General features: G+C 41.9%; 1 protein-coding gene across 1 annotated transcript in view; it reads right to left on the bottom strand.

Annotated features, from left to right (window-relative positions):
* Window positions 1–13,096: 13,096 nt before the first annotated feature.
* LOC141176095 (uncharacterized) overlaps window positions 13,097–23,182 on the bottom strand; it is a 29,516-nt gene continuing 19,430 nt past the window's right edge. The window contains exons 2-7 of the mRNA XM_073660084.1: window positions 20,617–20,698; window positions 20,308–20,487; window positions 20,101–20,224; window positions 19,920–20,017; window positions 19,631–19,721; window positions 13,097–17,600 (exon numbers count right to left, since the gene is read on the bottom strand). Coding sequence (XP_073516185.1) covers window positions 14,743–17,600; window positions 19,631–19,721; window positions 19,920–20,017; window positions 20,101–20,224; window positions 20,308–20,487; window positions 20,617–20,694 — 3,429 coding nt within the window. The 5' untranslated portion in view covers window positions 20,695–20,698 and the 3' untranslated portion in view covers window positions 13,097–14,742. The remainder of the gene's footprint in view (window positions 17,601–19,630; window positions 19,722–19,919; window positions 20,018–20,100; window positions 20,225–20,307; window positions 20,488–20,616; window positions 20,699–23,182) is intronic.

Raw genomic sequence — 23,182 nt, 5'->3', positions numbered from 1 at the left:
GAGCAGTGAAGACTTCGATGCTGCGATTGAGCATTCTCCCGCAGAACAATCCTGTTTTGTTTTTTTTAAAGATGTAGAATTTTTCTGTACCTCTGTTTGAAGAAAGTGTCAACTAAAAACTGGCAGTAGGTTTGGGATTTGATTTTTGAGTCCATATTCAACTCAAAAAGGTCCAACTAGCTCATATGTAGTAATACCAGCCCATAGTATTGCCCAACTCCATCTCGCTGACGTCTGAGTTGAAGTCTAGGTCTGTGCCCATTAATGATCTAGCCATGAGCCCATCCATCTGGTCTGTCAAGAGTCACTCTCATCAGTCCATGAAACCTTTAAAAAAAATCTGTCTTCGGATATCTTTTGGTTAAGTCTTGATGTTTGCACTTGTGTCTTGTTCAGAGGTGGTTGATATTCAGCCTCGGCCTTGTATCTGAGCACTGAACACCTAGTTCTTCTGGGCCTCCAAGGAGGCTGCAATTCTGGAATACGACAGCACTGGAGGATAATATCTTCCTGGTCGCTTCATGTTTGAGTCTTCTGAAATCTTTTGCAGTTAATGTTATTCTGTTTATTTCTTTTGCAACGCTGTAGACTTTTGAAGCTTCTGTGATAACTCCCCACAGAGGGGGCCATACATACAGGGATGAAGGGGGCCATGCATACAAGGATGAGGGGGCCATGCATACAGGGTTGAGGCATGAGGGGGGCCATGTATACAGGGATGAGGCATGAGGGGAGGCCATACATACAGGGATGAGCCATGAGGGGGACCAGGAGCCGCGCTGCAGGCATGGGTGTGGGCATGGGGAGCAGTGAATATTCATTTTCTTTAGTAGCGGGCACAGTGTAGGCTGCAGCAGGCGGCTGCTGCCTCCTGTGCCCCGCTACTTCACCACTGTCACTGTCGCTTCCCCCGCATCCCCCACCACCCACAGCCACAGTATTTATGTATATCGGACTATAAGACGCACCCCCCACTTTCCTGCAAAATTTTGGAGGAAAAAAGTGCGTCTTATAGTCCGAAAAATACAGTACTTCATCCAATAACAAACTTTTATATAACTTGCATTTGTAAAATTTGCATAGAAATGATGATATGGTCAAAATATTCACTTGCCTAATAATTGCTCACACAGTGTATGTTTCAGTGATCAAGAAAACTATTTTTTATTCTCACCTGCTATAAGCTAGGGGTGCAATGCTCAGGAATCATCCTTCAATCCATAGAACGTGGATTCCACATCTCACCCCTGACAAAGCCAAAAAGTGAAAATAGTTGGGCAAGATTCTTAAGCTCATCTCCATTGTGATTATGATATGTTATAAGCAAATTTAAATCTCTCAGTTATTTCAGTGTGTATTAGGGGTGCACTGTTTTTTTATGGTAATACAAAAAGAAACACTGGCATAGTGGCACCTAGCAGCGTGCAGTGCACGCTCAGGAGTTAATTTCTGGTGTTACAAAAAATAAATGATTACAACCATATCCTGTAGATTACAGCAAATGAGAAGAACAACACTATTAGTGGTGTCGCTGTGGGGCACTAAAACTATGGGGGTAACAAAGATGAGGATCATTACTGTATATGGCAATGAGAGGGGGGGCTATTACTTTATAGGGCACTATATATGGTTATAGCACTATGTATAATTGGGGAAAAATGGGCAGGACACCTAAGAAGAGTAATGAAAAATATATATATGAAAAAGACAAAATATTAAAAAACACACAAGCAATAAATGTTTATATCATCCCCCCCCAAAGTAAATAGCAAAAGGTAATACAATGAAAAAATTATTCGGTATTGCCATGCACGTAACTGCCTGAACTAATACAAATTTTGAAATATTTTTTCCCATGTGGTATAAATTGAAACACTAGGAATAATGTTTTTGATCACCACAATTCCACATAAAAATGTAATAAAAAGCTATTAAAATGTCATATTTCCTCCAAAATTGTATCAACAAAAACGAAGAAAACAAGAAATAATCATTGAAACCGGGCCATCGATGGAAGAATGAAAATAGTTCTAATCCCCACTTCCTCAGTTGCACTAACAGGAGCTCTATGGAACACTCGCTCCATCAGCAACAAACTTTCCTACATCCATGACCTTTTCATTACTAACAAACTTTCCTTCCTCGCCATCACCGAAACATGGCTCACCCCCTCTGACACAGCCTCCCCAGCTGCACTTTCATATGGCGGATTCCACCTTTCCCACACCCCCCGCCCCAACGGCAAATGGCGGAGGCATAGGTTTTCTCCTGTCAGATACCTGCGCTTTCACCCAAATATCACTGCCACCCTCCGTTACACTCCCCTCTTTTGAGGTGCACTGTGTGCGCATCTATTCCCCCTCTGACCTCCAACTGGCCATCATTTACCGACCCCCAGGGCTAGCCACCACTTTCTTAGACCACTTCACCACCTGGCTGCTTCACTTCCTTTCCACTGACATCCCCACTATCATAATGGGTGACTTCAACATCCCCATTGACACTTCCCACTCATCTGTCTCTAAGTTCCTATCCCTCACTTCCTCCTTCGGCCTTGCTCAATGGTCTTCGGCAGGTACTCATAAAGATGGCCACACACTGGACCTCATCTTCACCCGCCTCTGTTCCCTATCTAACCTCTCTAACTCACCCCTCCCTCTCTCTGACCATAACCTCCTCACATTCTCTACCCTCTCCTCTCCAGATGCACAATCCCCACTCCACAAACACCTTGACCTACACTTACTCTCTGAATCCCTCCTCCCTCTTACAGACATAAATTCCTTACACAATGCAGATGTTGCTGCCGCTTAATATAACACCACAATAGCTGCAGCTCTCGACTCGATCGCTCCTCTCACACAAACCAAATCTCGCACAATCAACAGGCAACCCTGGCACACCCAACTTACTAAAGAACTGCGACGGGCCTCCAGGGTTGCGGAGCGGAAATGGAAAAGGTCTCACTCCATCGAGCACTTCATTGCATTCAAACAATCCCTCACTATTTTCAAGTCCGCACTCACTACAGCAAAACAAACCTACTTCTCATCTCTCATATCCTCCCTTTCTCACAACCCTAAACAGCTATTTAACACTTTCAATTTTCTCCTTCGTTCCCAGCACCTCCTCCCTCTTCTCTCATCTCAGCCGAAGACTTTGCCTCATTCTTCAAGCAGAAGATTGACACCATCAGACAAAGCTTTTGCCTAAAGTCCGCACAACCCCTCCTCATATCTACTCAACCTTCCTCCTCCAAACACCACTTTTCCACCATTACAGAAGGTCAAGTTTCCTCTTTACTCTCCAAATCACACCTCACCACCTGCGAACTTGACCCAATCCCATCCCATCTCATCCCTAACCTTACCACAGTCTTCATCCCAACCCTAACCCACCTCTTCAACCTGTCACTAACAACCGGTGTCTTCCCCTCATGTTTCAAACATGCCGCAATCACACCCATCCTCAAAAAGCCCCCCTTGACCCATCCTCTCTGACTAGCTACCGCCCCATATCACTTCTCCCCTTTGCCTCAAAACTATTAGAACAACATGTCCACTTTGAACTGTCCTCCCACCCCTCCTCCTGTTCCCTCTTCGACCGCCTGCAATCTGGCTTCCGACCGCATCACTCGACTGAAACTGCCCTGACCAAAGTCACCAACGACCTACTAAACGCCAAATCCAAGCGACACTACTCCGTCCTCCTCCTTCTGGACCTGTCATCTGCCTTTGACACAGTGGACCATTCCCTCTTACTACAGATTCTCTCATCTCTTGGCATCACGGACTGGGCCCTATCTTGAATCTCCTCATACTTAACAGACAGGACATTCAGCGTCTCCCACTCACGCACCACCTCCTCATCTCGCCCCCTATCTGTCAGTGTCCCCCAAGGTTCAGTTCTAGGACCTATGCTCTTCTCCATCTACACCTTTGGCCTGGGACAGCTCATAGAGTCTCACGGCTTTCAGTATCACCTCTATGCTGATGACACACAGATCTACCTCTCTGGACCCGATATCTCCTCCCCACTAACCAAAATCCCACAATGTCTGTCCGCTATTTCATCCTTCTTCTCTGCCAGATTTCTAAAACTCAACATGGATAAAACAGAGTTCATCATCTTTCGACCCTCTCATTCATATCCCCCATCTGACCTATCCATCAACGTAAATGGCTGTTCACTCTCCCCAGTCCCACAAGCTCGCTGCCTTGGGGTAACCATGGACTCTGATCTCTCCTTCAAACCACATATCCAAGCCCTTTCCACTTCCTGCCGACTCCAACTCAAAAATATCTCCCGGATCCGTGCATTCCTCAGCAAAGACTCTGCAAAAACACTAGTGCATGCCCTCATCATCTCCAGCCTCGACTACTGAAACCTCGTGCTCTGTGGCCTCCCTTCCAACACTCTTGTGCCCCTCCAATCTATCCTAAACTCTGCTGCTCGACTAATCCACCTGTCCCCCCACTATTCCCCAGCCTCCCCCCTCTGTCAATCCCTTCACTGGCTCCCCATTGCTCAGAGACTAAAGTTCAAAACCCTAACCATGGCATACAAAGCCATCCACAACCTGTCTCCTCCATACATCTGTGACCTAGTCTCCCGGTACTTACCTGCACGCAACCTCCGATCCTCACAAGATCTCCTTCTCTACTCCCCTCTTATCTCGTCTTCCCACAATCACATACAAGATTTCTCCCGTGCATCCCCCCTACTCTGGAACTCTGTACCCTAACACATCAGACTCTCGCCTACCATGGAAGCCTTCAAAAGAAACCTGAAGACCTACCTCTTCCGACAAGCCTACAACCTGCAGTAACCACCATTCCACCACATTACTGCATGACCTCCTCTACCCCCACCTACTGTATCCTCACCCATCCCTTGTAGACTGTGAGCCCTCGCGGGCAGGGTCCTCGCTCCTCCTGTACCAGTCACTGACTCGTTTTAAGATTATGTAAATGTTTTTGCTATGTATATCCCTATCACATGTAAAGCGCCATGGAAAAAATAGCGCTATAATAATAAATAATAATAATAGTTACAGGTCTCAGAAAATGGCGACACGAAAAAATTGTTAGATACTAAATTTTCAGCCCTGGTGACATCATACTGTAGCGCATTAGACCGCTGCAATCAACCACTGATCTCGGAACTGATGCCAATTTATTCAGTATGAACCGTTGAGCTCAGAGATTGGCTGCGGTTGTCACACACGCTAAAGACATGACATCACCACTGCAACCTATAAAGAAGACCCGAGCAGCAGCAGAGAGCCGGTACTGGAGCAGGGGAAAGGTGAGTAATGCTAATTATAGTATTTGTTACACAGGCTCGTAGATTGTGTACAGAACACTGAAAGGGGAAACCTCTTCTATGATACTACTCTCTGCTGTTGGTCCAGGGCACATTGTGGTGTTCAAAGTTGTAATGAACCTCAGACAGGAATAATGAAGAGATGGCCACATCATGCTGAGGACTTCGCCACACACTTCAAAAAAACAGATCTACCAATCAAGGCAAGTCTTTATTTTCCCACCACCACAACCCCTTTGTGTACCAGACCAATTCCCTTCCCCTATTACCTCCCTCTCCAACATCACTGAAGGAGAACTTACCTCCTCTCCAAATCACACCTCACCACTTATGCACTCGACCCCATCCCATCCCACCTCCTCCCCAACCTCACTACCCCACTTATCCCGGCCCTAACCCACCTCTTCAACCTATCTCTAACCTCTGGTACCTTCCCTTCTGCTTTCAAACATGCCACAATCACGCCTGTCCTCAAAAAGCCATCCCTCAACCTGACTGCTATGTCAGGCTATCACCCCATATCGTTGCTCCCATTCGCTTCCAAACTCCTTCAACAACATGTTCACGCTAAACTTTCTCCCCATCTCTCATCTAACTTGCTCTTCTACAGCCTACAATCTGGCTTCCGCCCCCACCATTCCACTGAAACTGCCCTGACCAAAATTACTAATGACCTACTTACAGCTAAAGCTAACGGAGTTCTCTATACTCCTCCTTCTAGACTTGTCCTCTGCCTTCGACACAGTTGACCACTGCCTCCTACTACAGATCCTCTCTTCCTTTGGCGTCAAAGACCTCGCCCCATCCTGGATCTCCTCATACCTTTCCAGCCGCACATTCAGCGTCTCCACTCCCACACTACCTCCTCATCCCACCACCTCTCTGATGGCATCCCCCAAGGCTCTGTCCTAGGACCCCTACTCTTCTCCATCTATACCCTTGGCCTGGGACAGCTCAAATCCCCATGGCTTCCAGCACCATCTGTACGCTGATGACACCCAGATCTACCTCTCTGGCTCAGACGTCACCTCTCTGCTGCCCAGAGTCCCGGAGTGTCCATCAGCCATATCCTCCTCCTTCTACTCTCACTTCCTCAAGCTCAACGGTGATAATAATGTGTGTACAGCGCTGTGGAGTATGGAGGTGATATAGAAGGAAGAGGAACATCCTGATAGAGAGTAATGGGGAATCTCCACATACCTCCACCTGCAGAGCCGCCACCACATACAGTGGAGGCCAAAAGTATTGCCACCCCTGCAATTCTGTCAGATAATACTCCGTTTCTTCCTGAAAATGATTGCAATCACAAATTCTATGGTATTATTATCTTCATTTAATTTGCTTGCAAGGAAAAAACACAAAGGAGAATGAAGCAAAAATCAAATCATTGATCATTTCACACAAAACTCCAAAAATGGGCCAGACAAAAGTATTGGCACCCTCAGCCTAATACTTGGTTGCACAACCTTTAGCCAAAATACCGCTTCCGGTAACCATCAATGAGTTTCTTACAATGCTCTGCTGGAATTGTAGACCATTCTTCTTTGGCAAACTGCTCCAGGTCCCTGATATTTGAAGGGTGCCTTCTCCAAACTGCCATTTTGAGATCTCTCCACAGGTGTTCTATGGGATTCAGGTCTGGACTCATTGCTGGCCACCTTAGAAGTCTCCCGAGCTTTCTCTCAAACCATTTTATAGTGCTTTTGGAAGTGTGTTTTGGGTCATTGTCCTGCTGGAAGACCCATGACCTCTGAGGGAGACCCAGCTTTCTCACACTGGGCCCTACATTATGCTGCAAAATTTGTTGGTAGTCTTCAGACTTCATAATGCCATGCACACGGTCAAGCAGTCCAGTGCCAGAGGCAGCAAAGCAACCCCAAAACATCAGGGAACCTCCGCCATGTTTGACTGTAGGGATCGTGTTCTTTTCTTTGAATGCCTCTTTTTTTTTCCTGTACACTCTATGTTGATGCTTTTTCCCAAAAAGCTCGACTTTTGTCTCATCTGACCAGAGAACATTCTTCCAAAACGTTTTAGGCTTTCTCAGGTAAGTTTTGGCAAACTCCAGCCTGGCTTTTTTATGCCTCGGGGTAAGAAGTGGGGTCTTCCTGGGTATCCTACCATACAGTCCCTTTTCATTCGGACGCCGACGGATAGTACGGGTTGACACTGTTGTACCCTTGGACTGCAGGGCAGCTTGAACTTGTTTGGATGTTAGTCGAGGTTCTTTATCCACCATCCGCACAATCTTGCGTTGAAATCTCTCGTCAATTTTTCTTTTCCGTCCACATCTAGGGAGGTTAGCCACAGTGCCATGGGCTTTAAACTTCTTGATGACACTGCGCACGGAAGACACAGGAACATTCAGGTCTTTGGAGATGGACTTGTAGCCTTGAGATTGCTCATGATTCCTCACAATTTGGTTTCTCAAGTTCTCAGACAGTTTTTTGGTCTTCTTTCTTTTCTCCATGCTCAATGTGGTACACACAAGGACACAGGACAGAGGTTGAGTCAACTTTAATCCATGTTAACTGGCTGCAAGTGTGATTTAGTTATTGCCAACATCTGTTAGGTGCCACAGGTAAGTTACAGGTGCTGTTAATTACACAAATTAGAGAAGCATCACATTATTTTTCAAACAGTGCCAATACTTTTTTCCACCCCCTTTTTTAGGTTTGGTGTGGAATTATATCCAATTTGGCTTTAGGACAATTCTTTTTGTGTTTTTTCATTGAAGACAAATTAAATGAAGAGAATAAAACCAAAGAATTTGTGATTGCAATCATTTTCAGGATGAAACTGAGTATTATCTAACAGAATTGCAGGGGTGCCAATACTTTTGACCACCACTGTATCAAAAAACGTCCAATATCACCAAGAATTTAAATTCAGTGGTGTCACCCTACATGCGGAACAGCATAAAAAAAGCTATTCCTGAACTGTTGGTTTTTGTTTATTCTGCCTCCCAAAAATTGAAATAGAAAGCGATCAAACAATGTCATGTGCCCGAAAATGGCACCAATAAAAACGTCAAGTTGTCCTGCAAAAAACAAACCTTTATATGACTTTGTCGGTCGAAATATGGAAAAATTCTAGCTATCAAAATCAGACGGAACCCCCGGCGGAAGACTCCCTGTAATGAGTCAGATGGAGGCACTGTGGACGCAGTCTGGCCTGTGATCCCACGGTGTCTGTCTTTTAATTAGATTTGCATAAAAGTGCCGTTAGCCACAGTTTTGTGAAGCTCTGAAAAAAAGGACACGGCTAAACAGAGGCCAGATAGAGTCCAGAGTAACTCTGCTGCCTCTTTATAGTGAATGGATCCCTCGGGGTAGGGTTAGGGTTGTGTTAGGATTGGGGTTAGGATTACGGTTAGGATTAGGGTTGTTTTAAGGTTAGGGTTGTGCTAGGGTTGGGATTTTTTCCAAAGGAAAAAAAAAAGTGAGGAGGATATGGCGACTAGTGTTGAGCGCAAGTGCTTGCTACTTGAGTTTGCATCGGGTGCTTGGGTATGCTCCGAGTATCGTGGGTACTCGGGTTACATACTCAAGTCTCCGCCCCGCATGTTTCACGGCTGTTATACAGCAAATAAAAAAACACATGGGGATTGCCTACCATACACGAGCAAGCTCCGCATGTTTTTTTTGGGTGTTTAACAACCATGAAACATGCGGGGCGAGGACTCATGTCATGTCACTCGAGCACCCACGATACTTGGTGCATACCCGAGTACCCGATGCAAACTCTAGTAGCAAGCACTTGCGCTCAAAACTAATGACAACTTATTCAATATGATGACCTAATGTTATCAAAATTCTGTGTCGTACGTCTGGGTTCAAAATGTTCACTATACCCCTTGATAAAATCCTTGAGGGGTCTAGTTTCCAAAATGGAGCTCTCCAAACGCGACATGGCGTCCGCTCTCGATTCCAGCCAATTTTGCGTTCATAAAGCCACACAGTGCTCCTCCCTTTCTGAACCTGCCGTGCATCCAAACAGTGTTTTTTCCCCACATTTGGGGTATCGGCGTACTCAGAAGAAATTGCATAACAGTTTTTGCTGTCCATTTTCTCCTCTTACCCTTGTGAAAATAAAAAATTTGGGGCTAAAAGATCATTTTTGTGGAAAAAGTTTTGTTTATTTTCACGGCTCGTCTGTGAAGCACCAAGGGGTTCAGGGTGATTACCACACATCTAGATAAGATCCTTCAGGGGTCTAGTTTCCAAAATTTGGCAGTTTCCACTGTTTAGGCACATTAGTGACTTCCCAAACACGACATTGCATCAGCTAATTATACAAGCAAATTTTACATTCAGAAAGTCAAATGGTGCTCTTTCCCTTCCGAACCCTGCCATGCGCTCAATCCGTGGTTTTGCCCCACATATGGAGTATCGCCTTACTCAGGAGAAATTGCACAACAAATGGTATTGTGCATTTTATCCTGTTACCTTTACGAAAATGTCAAATTGGGGGCTGAAAAACATTTTTGTGGGAAAAATGTGAACATTTTATTTTTATGGCTCAATGTTATAAACTTCTGCGAAGCACCTGGGGGTTCAAGGTGCTCATCACACATCCAGATAAGTTCCCTAAGGGGTCTAGTTTGTAAAATGGTGTCACTTATGGGGAGTTTCACTGTTTAGGCACAGCAGGGGCTCCCAGAACGTGACATGGCATCCACTAATTATTCAAACAAATTTTACATTCAAAAAGTCAAATGGCGCTCCTTCCCTTCCGAGCCCGGCCATATGCCCAAACAGAGGTTTTTCCCCACATATGGGGTATTGGTGTGCTCAGGAGAAATTGCACTACAAATTTTATGGTCCATTTTTTCCTGTTACCTTTTCAAAAATAAAAAAAAATTGTTTCTAAAGTAACATTTTTTGTGAAAAAAAGTTAAATGTTCATGGTTTTCTTCCACATTCCAAAACTTCCTGTGAAGCACCTGAAAGGTGTCACTTCTGGGTATTTTCTGTCATAATGGCTCCTCAAAGTCACTTCAAATGTGATGTGGTCCCTAAAAAAAGGGTTTTTTAAATTATGTTGGAAAAATGAGAAATCGCTGGTCAAATTTTAACCCTTAAATTTTGGTTCAAAAATTTTGCTGATGTAAAGTAGACATGTGGGAAATGTTATTTATTAACTATTTTGGGTGACATAAATCTCTGATTTAAGGGTATGAAAATTCAAATTTCGCCAAATTTCTGATTTTTTCACAAAGTAACACAAGTCACATCGAAGAAATTTTAACTCTATCATGAAGTACAATATGTCACAAAAAATAATCTCCGAATCAGTGAGATCCTTTGAAGCGTTCCAAAGTTATTACATCATAAAGTGACAGTGGTCAGAATTGTAAAAATTGGCCTGGTCATTAACGTGCAAATCACGTTAGGGGGTAAAGGGGTTAACACAACAAAAATAAAAATTGAACGAAGCAAATAATATATATCAAACCAAAGGAAAGTATCTACGTATCAGACAATTGTCTAGTACCAATAAGATGGTGACATATCTATGCTAGGATATGAATGGCAGACCATTTGGGAATAATCAGAAACCCAAAGCAGAAACACCAAACATGAGTTTGGTCAAAAACCTTTATTTCACCAGCAATTGGTTACATGGTAGCACTGCAGAAGCGGGTGCCCACACTACGTAAAATACAGTGATTGTATAATACACAGTTATATATGTACAGTAGGTGATATACAGAAGTCTATTGATCCTATTCTGAACATTATTGGAGAGTTTGGTGAATGGTCAGGACTGTCCATTAATCGGGATAAGTCGGTTATTCTACCATTTGATGATATCCCTGATTCCAGCATATTAGAACATACACGAATACAAACGGTTGAGAAATTCTAATACCGGGTATAAATATAACAATAAGATCTCCGGATTACATTGTACTGATTCTATATCTTCTTCTGGAAAAGTATAAAAAGAAAATAGATGTGTGGTAGAGATTACCATTATTGGCTGTAGGAAGAGGGAACTTATTAAAAATGATATTGATGCCCCAACTCTTATACATTCTGCATAATGCCCCTATTTGGATCCATAATTCCTATTTTCAAAAAATTCATAGCAAGTTTCGTTCTCTTATATGGAAAAAGAAATCGGCGAGGATAAAATTTGAATAACTACAAAGTGACAAGGAATCTGGTGTTTTGGCGATTCCTAATGCACTAATATACAGTGGGGAAAAAAAGTATTTAGTCAGCCACCAATCATGCAAGTTTTCCCACTTAAAAAGATGAGAGAGGCCTCTAATTGACATCATAGGTAGACCTCAACTATGAGAGACAAAATGAGAAAAGAAATCCTGAAAATCACATTGTCTGATTTAGAAAGAATGTTTTTTCAAATTTTGGTGGAAGATAAGTATTTGGTCAATTACAAACAAGCAAAATTTCTGGCTCTCACAGACCTGTAACTTCTTCTTTAAGGGGCTCCTCTGTCCTCCACTCATTACCTGTAGTACTGGCACCTGTTTCAACTTGTTATCAGTATAAAAAACACTTGTCCGCAACCTCAAACAGTCACACTCCAAACTCCACTATGGTGAAGACCAAAGAGCTGTCGAAGGACACCAGAAACAAAATTATAGCCCTGCACCAAGCTGGGAAGACTGAATCTGCAATAGGCAAGCAGCTTGGTGTGAAGAAATCAACTGTGGGAGCATTAATTAGAAAATGGAAGACATACAAGACCACTGATAATCTCCCTCGATCTGGGGCTCCACACAAGATTTCACCCCATTGGGTCAAAATGATCTCAGGAACGGTGAGCAAAAATCCCAGAACCTCACAGGGGGACCTAGTGAATGACCTGCAGAGAGCTGGGACCAACGTTACACAGACTACCATCAGTAACACACTATGCCACCAGGGACTCAGATCCTGCAGTGCCAGACGTGTCCCTCTGCTTAAGCCATTACATGTCTGGGCCCATCTGAAGTTTCCTAAAGAGCATTTGGATGATCCAGAAGAGTATTGGGAGAATGTCATATGGTCAGATGAAACCAAAGTAGAACTGTTTGGTAGAAACACAACTTGTCGTGTTTGGAGGAGAAAGAATGCTGAGTTGCATCCAAAGAACACCATACCTACAGTGAAGCATGGGGGTGGCAACATCATGCTTTGGGGCTGTGTCTCTGCCAAGGGACCAGGACGACTAATCCGTGTACATGAAAGAATGAATGGGCTCATGTATCGTGAGATTTTGAGTGCAAACCTCCTTCCATCAGCAAAGGCATTGAAGATGAAACATGGCTGGGTCTTTCAGCATGACAAGCACACTGCCAGGGCAACAAAGGAGTGGCTTCGTAAGAAGCATTTCAAGGTCCTGGAGTGGCCTAGCCAGTCTCCAGATCTAAACCCTATAGTAAACCTTTGGAGGGAGTTGAAAGTCCGTGTTGCCCAGCGACAGCCCCAAAACATCACTGCTCTAGAGGAGATCTGCATGGAGGAATGGGCCAACATACCAGTAACAGTGTGTGCCAACCTTGTGAAGACTTACAGAAAACGTTTGACCTCTGTCATTGCCAACAAAGGATATATAATAAAGTATTGAGATGAACTTTTGCAATTGACCAAATACTTATTTTCCACCAAAATTTGAAAAAAAATTCTTTCCAAATCAGACAATGTGATTTTCAGGATTTGTTTTCTCATTTTGTCTCTCATAGCTGAGGTCTACCTATGATGTCAATTACAGGACTCTCTCATCTTTTTAAGTGGGAGAACTTGCACAATTGGTGGCTGACTAAAGACTTTCTTGCCCCACTGTATTATATGGCAGCGCAATTGCAACATTTGGGTGGGTGGCAAAGCGCTGCAAACCCAAATAGTATTAAGCGGTTAATTACCTCAGGAACACCGTGGAATATTCCTATTCATATAGTGGAACTGAATGACCTCGCACACAAGAAATCAATATACCCTACACTTGCTCTACTCTACAAGGTCTGGGATAGGGGTAAAGATATAATGGAAATAGGAGACTGCAATGAATCTACACCTATATGGTTTAATAATAAATATGCAGAGGTCTATAAATTAGAGGGATTCCGGAGTTGAGTGGATAAAGGAATATATACAATATAACACGTATATATGATATAAAACATATTGTCTGAAGGAATACTTAAGTCCTTTGATCAATTAAAGGGGGGATTTGCGATGACAAATAAACAATTGTATAAATATCTATAGTTTCGGCATTCATTTAATGCACAATCAAGATGGACGCCCTTTTGGGTAGAAAATAATACTTTTGTTAAGTTGGTATTAGAGAAGGGAAATACTAAGGGTCATATTTCTGATATTTTATTGAGTCCTTCTTGATAATTATTTAACAAAATTTCCTTCTCCAGCTAGACAAAAATGGATGGAGATATAGGTCCAATTTCTGAGGATCAATGGAGAGCGGTATTAGAACTGGTACCCCAATTATCTTTAAATGAGGCTCAGAGATTTTCCCAGATCATATTAATACATAGGAAATATAAGACGCCTAGATTCCTATGTAACATAGGATACCGGACTGCGGCTGAATGTCCAGGATGTAACATGGATGCTGCGGGCCTATTACATCCGCTATGGGAATGCCGGGAGATAGGTAAATACTGGAAAGGAGTTCTGTCTATTATAAAGAGGGTATATAAAATAGATATTCAACCAGACCCCAAAAAATGCCTATTAGGTATATTAGAGGATGATATGGAATTTAACCCAATGTCAATAGGGATTTCACATATTTTATTTCAAGCTAGGAGACATATTGCATCCAAATGGATTAACCCCTCGCCTCCAGAAATTAGTGAACGCAAAAATAGGATAAATAATATTATCAGATTAGAAAAAGGGGTATATAAAAAACAAAACTCAATGAATACATATGAGAAAATATGGGGCTTATGGTTGGAAACACCTGGAATGCCATCAAGGGGGATATTGTAGGAGAGACAATGACTTATGGGGGAAGGGGGGTATTGGCGAGGTCTAATGTTTCATTGTAATGTGTATTGGAATTCTCTAACATGTGGTATGGGTAATATAGCACACCTATATGTGTATAGGATTATAATGTTTATTACAATATTATGGTTATATAAGAGATTTCAAGAATGTAGAATGTTAATTGTTAGATATAGTAACTGCAAGTTATCAGACGGTAATGGGCAAGCTATAAGGATATATAGGAGAGATGCATGTATCTCATCCCTATGGTATGTTATTTTATTATTGTATGTACTGGTTTATTGTTTTGTAAAAAAAAACTAATGAAAAAATCTCAATAAAAATGTCTTGGATTAAAAAAAAAAGAATAGGAAAAAGGCTTCTCCCCTGTGTGGGTTCTCTTGTGTCTCTTAAGAATCATTTTACAATTAAAACATTTCCCACATTCTCAACATGAAAAAGGCTTCTCCCCTGTGTGAGTTCTCTGGTGGCTATTAAGATGCGCTTTCTGGTTAAAACATTTCCCACATTCTGAACATGAAAAAGGCTTCTCCCCTGTGTGAGTTCTCTGGTGCTTAACCAAAGCTGATTTCTGGTTAAAACATTTCCCACATTCTGAACATGAAAAGGGCTTCTCCCCTGTGTGGGTTCTCTTGTGGTTATCAAGAATCATTTTACGATTAAAACATTTTCCACATTCTAAACATGAAAAAGGCTTCTCCCCTGTGTGAGTTCTCTGGTGATTAATCAAATCTGACTTCTGGTTAAAACATTTCCCACATTCTGAACATGAAAAAGGTTTCTCCCCTGTGTGAGTTCTCTTGTGATTATCAAGAATAATTTTATGATTAAAACATTTTCCACATTCTGAACATGAAAAAGGCTTCTCCCCTGTGTGAGTTCTCTGGTGCTTAATCAAATCTGATTTCTGGTTAAAACATTTCCCACATTCTGAACATGAGAAAGGTTTCTCCCCTGTGTGAGTTCTCTTGTGGTTATCAAGAATCATTTTACGATTAAAACATTTTCCACATTCTGAACATGAAAAAGGCTTCTCCCCTGTGTGAGTTCTCTGGTGATTAACCAAAGCTGATTTATGGTTAAAACATTTCCCACATTCTGAACAGGAAAAGGGCTTCTCCCCTGTGTGAGTTCTCTTGTGGCCATCAAGAATAATTTTACGATCAAAATATTTTCCACATTCTGAACATGAAAAAGGCTTCTCCCCTGTGTGAGTTCTCTGGTGCTTAACAAAATCTGATTTCTGGTTAAAACATTTCTCACATTCTGAACATGAAAAAGGCTTCTCCCCAGTGTGGGTTCTCTGGTGGTTAATCAAATCTGATTTCTGGCTACAACATTTCCCACATTCTGAACATGAAAAAGGCTTCTCCCCTGTGTGGGTTCTCTGGTGCTTAACCAAAGCTGATTTCTGGTTAAAACATTTCCCACATTCTGAACATGAAAAGGGCTTCTCCCCTGTGTGGGTTCTCTTGTGGTTATCAAGAATCATTTTACGATTAAAACATTTTCCACATTCTAAACATGAAAAAGGCTTCTCCCCTGTGTGAGTTCTCTGGTGATTAATCAAATCTGACTTCTGGTTAAAACATTTCCCACATTCTGAACATGAAAAAGGTTTCTCCCCTGTGTGAGTTCTCTTGTGATTATCAAGAATAATTTTATGATTAAAACATTTTCCACATTCTGAACATGAAAAAGGCTTCTCCCCTGTGTGAGTTCTCTGGTGCTTAATCAAATCTGATTTCTGGTTAAAACATTTCCCACATTCTGAACATGAGAAAGGTTTCTCCCCTGTGTGAGTTCTCTTGTGGTTATCAAGAATCATTTTACGATTAAAACATTTTCCACATTCTGAACATGAAAAAGGCTTCTCCCCTGTGTGAGTTCTCTGGTGATTAACCAAAGCTGATTTATGGTTAAAACATTTCCCACATTCTGAACAGGAAAAGGGCTTCTCCCCTGTGTGAGTTCTCTTGTGGCCATCAAGAATAATTTTACGATCAAAATATTTTCCACATTCTGAACATGAAAAAGGCTTCTCCCCTGTGTGAGTTCTCTGGTGCTTAACAAAATCTGATTTCTGGTTAAAACATTTCTCACATTCTGAACATGAAAAAGGCTTCTCCCCAGTGTGGGTTCTCTGGTGGTTAATCAAATCTGATTTCTGGCTACAACATTTCCCACATTCTGAACATGAAAAAGGCTTCTCCCCTGTGTGGGTTCTCTGGTGATTAATCAAAACCGATTGATTGTTAAAACATTTCCCACATTCTGAACAAGAAAAAGGCTTCTCCCCTGTGTGGGTTCTCTGGTGGTTAACCAAAACTGATTTATGGCTAAAACATTTCCCACATTCTGAACATGAAAAAGGCTTCTCTCCTGTGTGGGTTCTCAGGTGTACAACAATATCTGATTTCTGGTTAAAACATTTCTCACATTCTGAACATGAAAAAGGCTTCTCCCCTGTGTGGGTTCTCTGGTGGTTAATCAAATCTGATTTCTGGTTACAACATTTCCCACATTCTGAACATGAAAAAGGCTTCTCCCCTGTGTGGGTTCTCTTGTGGTTAACCAAAACTGATTTATGGCTAAAACATTTCCCACATTCTGAACAAGAAAAAGGCTTCTCCCCTGTGTGGGCTATCTGGTGGTTAACCAAAACTGATTTATGTCTAAAACATTTCCCACATTCTGAACATGAAAAAGGCTTCTCCCCTGTGTGGGTTCTCAGGTGTATAACAACAGCTGATTTCTGGTTAAAACATTTCCCACATTCTGAACATGAAAAAGGTTTTTCCCCTGTGTGGGTTCTCTGGTGCTTCACAAAATCTGATTTCTGGTTAAAACATTTCCCACATTCTGAACATGAAAAAGGCTTCTTCCCTGTGTGAGTTCTCTGGTGCTTCACAAAATCTGATTTCTGGTTAAAACATCTCCCACATTTGGAACAAAAAAATCTCTTGTCCACTGTGTGAATTTTTTGATGTTTAAGAATAGACTTTTCGAGGGTAAAACTATTTTCATTTTCTGAAAGTGAAAATGACTTCTTTCCTTTATGAGCAGTTTGTTGTTTAATGCTTATTTTTTTATTTTGACTTTCCTTAGTAGTCAGTAATGAATCAGAAGACAGGACCTGTTTCAAAGGATCAGATGACAGATCTTTGCTGTGAATGGATGATGGTATATCTGGAGTAATCATATTCACTTCAATTGTATCCTGTGGGATCTCAAGATCATCCGATTTAAAAATCTCCTGTCCCTCTGATCTCCTGGTACAGTCATCTGCCAAGAAAAAAAAACAATTATTAACTTTGAATAAAATATCCTTCAATTTATATTTTTGAACATTTCTTCTTAAAATGTCTGTAGAAATGACAAGTTATTGACAGAATGACAGTTCACAGTCTAATTAAAAACCTCAAAGAATAAACCAGTGGAGCGTAGTGTTCAACTGTTTATTCATTCAGCCTCCAAAATATGGAATAAGAAGCCATCAAAAAATGTTATGTACGTGAAAATTATACCAATAAAAGCTTCTACTCATCAATAAACCAATCCAGCAATATCCGCTCTGCCAAAATCAAATCTCCCCTCCGCTACTGAGCCTTGCGCCCAAACCACATTTATCATCCATGTATTTGGCATTACTATAGTGAGAAGAACCCACTTAATTTATGGTGTGTGTCTCCTGGAGCACAATCTGGGCACTATGTGTTGGGTAATGAAATTATATATTTGTAATTTTCACTCTCCATCATCCACTGCGTGCTAATTTCCGGAAAGTGCCTGTGGAGTCAAAATAGTCACTACTCCTATAGATTATATCACTGAGGGTTATAATTTCCAAAATGGAGTCACTTTATGGGGATTTCTACTGCTCTGGTTTTCTGCAATTTGGTCACATTAGGGCTTCTGCAAATGGTGGGTCCCATCTCCTCTGGGATCTGCTCCTGCGACGTCTGCTTCTCTCACCAGGAGCCGCCTTATTCATCCTGCAGGTGGCGCTGGTGATGGAGGAGACGTCAGAATCAGAAGCTCTGGGCGGCGCAGGCTCTGTCCAGCCACTAAGATTAGGGTGACTGGGACCAGTAGTACCATCCAGTCTGGCAGTATGGGTGTGTGTGCTGTCCAGCTGGAGTAATCTGCTCCCTGCTTCAGCCATTTGGAAAGCACCGCACCCTACTAAAGCTGGAAGCATATTGCCGGAAGCTGCCAGATACAGCCTTGTTCTCCTCTGGTTCAGTCCTCTGTGCTCAGCTCCCGGCTTGTGTATTTGTTTCCTGTTGTGACCCCGGCTCATTTAGTGACTGATCCCACCACAATAAAGCTATCATACAGAATGAACCTGTAAAAAAAAGACAGAATAAAAGATATGTTACATCCCAAACAACAACATATGTAAGAGGGGAGAGCTCCAATACTAAATCGGAGTTGCACTCATTTATGGTGGACCATTGGAGCTACTATGAGTCCTGACCAGAAGAGTAGAGAAAGTATTAGCGCCCCCATTTCAGGAGAGATTGAGCAGTAATCTGAATTCCTTAGGACTGAAAACATAATGTAATTTATGACGTGGAGTGAATCCATGAAACCAGGGCTGGAGCCATGCCACCACATCTCCTGCAGGCGTGAATAAATGTATATTACAGCCATCAGCCACGCACAGCTTAGAGATATATCATGGCACAGGTGTAATGTTTTCTGTATAGTTTATCACAATCCTGTTTGAAGTTAGTTAGTTTTAAAAGATATTGAAAAGTCAGCATAAAGGGAAACTCTGTTGTTATTGTACAGAAATTCCCACTTGGCCCTCACTGCACATTTAATGTTGTCGATCATAAAAGTTAAGTTAGGTCAGGGAGACTGGACCTGGTCTTGTAGGGACCATATGAGGACATTCAGCAGCACAGAAGGGAGAGAAGGTAGATTCATCCAATAAGATATCAGGGATCTAGGAAGCCAACAGCATCATTACCCTCCACTTTCTCTTCAACTGATTTTCTCACTTGTCAGCACATTCTATGTACGCTGTCATTTGGCTTTGTAGTTTACAGATCTGGGCAGGTAAGGGTCAGTGTCTTCTAATCCCAGGGGGTAGGTGGATCCTCAAGTTTGTAAGTCCTACAGAAAAGGTCTTTCACAATTACAAAAAGTAATGTGAACATTTTTGGATGGAGGAAAATGTTGTGGTCTAGAGGTAAAATAGTGATCACACAATTGTGACACAACAGCACTACACCACTGATAAAGCAGCCACAGCCGGTACTTGAGAAGAATCTGTGGCTTCTTTGCATTTAGTGGTTACTACTCACCTGGGTAGTCATATGTAGGAATCTCCTCCTTACACCGATCATCATCCCTCACATATGCCTCTGTAGTATTAATATGGGTCAGATCTTCACCCTGAAACAAATATTGTAAAAGTCACAGACAGATGGAGAAGTCACATCTATGATCAGCTCTAATCCTGCCATCTCCACCGTTCTCATTACACAAGTATAAAACATATAATACTGGTGGATAAAACAAGACTGAACACAAGACCTTCACAGTCATCTACACATCACAGGGGAGAGCTCATGACACCTTCTCTCCATCTACCTGATGATCCTGAGGAACATTGGGATCTTCTTGTTTACAGTCCTGTGGAAGAAGAGGACGGGGACATCTCTCTGGTGTTGACCTCTTACTGGATAGATCTGGAGGAAACACATACAGGGACTGAATTCATTCTTTACATACAGATAATTATAGGCCATGTGTATTTAGCCCTGTCTATTACCTGGTGATGTGAGGGGCTGGGGAACCTCCATCATGACGAACTTGTACAGATCTTTGTGTAGTTCTAAATACTCCGACTCCTCCATGGAGAAATAGACAGCGACATCCTGACACCTGATAGGAACCTGACACATACAATGATACCGTCATCCCCCCGATCCCTTCATAGCGTTACTGTATAATGTCCCAGCATTCCCAGCAGTGTCACCTCTCCAGTCAGCAGCTCAATCATCTTGTAGGTGAGTTCTAGGATCTTCTGGTCATTGATGTCCTCATGTATCAGGGGGTGAGGTGGAGGTCCAGTGATTGGGCTCAGGGGTCTTCCCCATCCTTCAGACACAGGGTCCTGACAGCGCTCACTAGAGGTCTTCTTCACTACTGTGTAATCCTGGTTATGGAGAGACACATTAATAAATCTCCCTCCAGACATTTCCAGAGTCCTCACCTCTCCAGTTCTGTCCATCTGTTATTCCCATATATAAGAATGATGTAATTTGACGTCATCAGAATCTCTCACCTCTCCAGTAAGCCGGAAGAGGATCTCTGGGGTGAGGTGTAATATCCTCTCCACCATCTTCCTTCTGTCTCTATCCATTCTTCTATAGGAAAATTATATAGATAAATTATTAGTATCTCATATTGTGTGAATCTGAGTGAATTGAAGATGAGTTGGTGTAAAATATATAAAATTCTGTGTAATAAAAAAAAATTAACAGCATTGTGATGCCGGTATGAAGCAATAATGTGGTAGAGCACTTCATACATCTTCAGGTCAGACAGAGATACCTATGTGCTATCAGTTGGGATTACGGAAGTTATAAAATAATTCAGGTAATTTAACAATATAAAGAAACAGCAGTCTTTGTACAGCCAATAAAATATGTTAATGGTTTATTTGTTTATATCTCACCACTCCAAGATAAGTTCTTCTAACTCCACCACCTTCTCTACACTGTGTGCACAATTATTAGATAATTTGTATTTTTGATGATTACTTTTATTATTTCACATCTCCAGTGCTGTCGGTCAATCCAAAGGGTAATAAACCTGAAACCTGAATATTTAACAAAGTAAACGTGAGGTGTTGTCTTAGCAGAATATCTCTGTCCAGAATTATTATGCAACTATATGAAAAATGAAAATTTTCCATCTTAATTATTTATTTTCATCTGTTATAGAATACATTTCTGACAATTAATAAATATATATCAGTGACCAATATAGCCACCATTCTTCTCAACACCAGTGATAAGCCATCCATCCATGGAGTCCATTCATTTCTTACTCTGTTGACGTTCATCTTTGTGGGGAGCACCAACCATAGTCCCAGACACTGATCAGAGAGGGGACTGTTCTCCTTCACCATAAATCTCGAGTTTAAGAAAAGCTCGAAAGTTCTCAGTAAGGTCTAGGTCCAGTGAGGAAAAAGTCATGTCATTAGTCTTTCATCTTTAAAATATTTCCGGGCACTGAGCAATGAAGACTTCAATGCTGTGATTGAGCATTGTCCCGCAGAACAATCCTGTTTTTTTAAAGATGTAGATTTTTTCTGTACCTCTGCTTAACCCCTTTACAACCCAAGGTGGTTTGCACATTAATGACCAGGCCAATTTTTACAATTCTGACCACTGTCACTTTATGAGGTAATTACTCTGGAACGCTTCAACAGATCCCACTGATTCTGAGACTGTTTTTTCGTGACATATTGAACTTCAGGATTGTGGTAAAATTTCTTCGATATCACTTGCGTTTATTTGTGAAAAAAATGGAAATTTGGCGAAAATTTTGCAATTTTCAAAATTTGAATTTTTATGCCCTTAAATCAGAGAGACATGTCACACAAAATAGTTAATAAATAACATTTCCCACATGTCTACTTTACATCAGCACAATTTTGGAACCAAAATTTTTTTTGTTATGGAGCTATAAGGGTTAAAAGTTGACCAGCGATTTCTCATTTTTCCAACAAAATGTACAAAACCATTTTTCTAGGGACCACATCACATTTGAAGTCACTTTGAGAGGTCTTTATGACAGAAAATACCCAAAAGTGACACCATTCTAAAACTGCACCCCTCAAGGTACTCAAAACCACATTCAACAACTTTATTAACCCTTCAGGTGCTTCACAGGAATTTTTTGAATGTGGAAGAAAAAAATGAACATTTAACTTTTTTTTACAAAAAAGTTACTTTAGACCAAATTTTTTTTATTTTCGCAGGGGTAACAGGAAAAAATGGACCCCAAAATTTGTTGTGCAATTTCCCCTGGGCACGCACTTACCCCATATGTGGGGAAAAAACACTGTTTGGGCGCACGGCAGGGCTCGGAAGGGAAGGACCGCCATTTGAATTTTCGATTGTAAAATTTGCTTGAATAATTAGCGGACGCCATGTTGCGTTTGGAGAGCCCCTGATGTGCCTAAACAGTGGAAACCCCCCATAAGTGACCCCATTTTGGAAACTATACCCCCCCCTGGGAACTTATCTAGATGGGTGGTGAGCATTTTGAACCCCCAGGTGCTTCACAAATTAATCCGTAAAAATAAAAAAGTGTTTTTTTTCCCACTTTTTCATTCTTACGAATCAATTTGTGAAGCACCTGGGGGTTCCAAGTGCTCACTATGCATCTAGATAGGTGCCTTGCGGGGTCTAGTTTCCAAAATGGGGTCATTTGTGGGGGAGCTCCAATGTTTAGGCACACAGGGGCTCTCCAAACGTGACATGGTGTCCGCTAACAAATTGGAACCATGTCGTATTTGTAGAGCCCCTGTGTGTCTAAACAGGCAAGGCAGGCAATCTCCGCAACGTTTTTTTGGCCGCGAAGCATATGGGGCGGAGACTCGAGCATGTCACTGAAATACCCACGATACTCAATGCATACCAGAGCACCCAATGCAAACTCAAGTAGCGAGCACTTGCACTCAACACTAGTCGCCATATCGCCATCTTTTTTTCTTACTTTTGAAAGAGCACAACCCTAAACCTAGCACAACCCTAACCCGAGAGTTTATTTTTTACGCCGTTCCTCTTGTGGTATAAGTGATTAGATGACTTTATTCTTCGGGTGGTGCGAATACAGTT

This window comes from Phyllobates terribilis, unplaced genomic scaffold (assembly GCF_046119375.1).
Source record: "Phyllobates terribilis strain yellow unplaced genomic scaffold, ASM4611937v1 Scaffold_17__1_contigs__length_24005725, whole genome shotgun sequence".
NCBI lineage: Eukaryota > Metazoa > Chordata > Amphibia > Anura > Dendrobatidae > Phyllobates > Phyllobates terribilis.
This window is presented reverse-complemented; position numbering and strand designations above follow the sequence as displayed.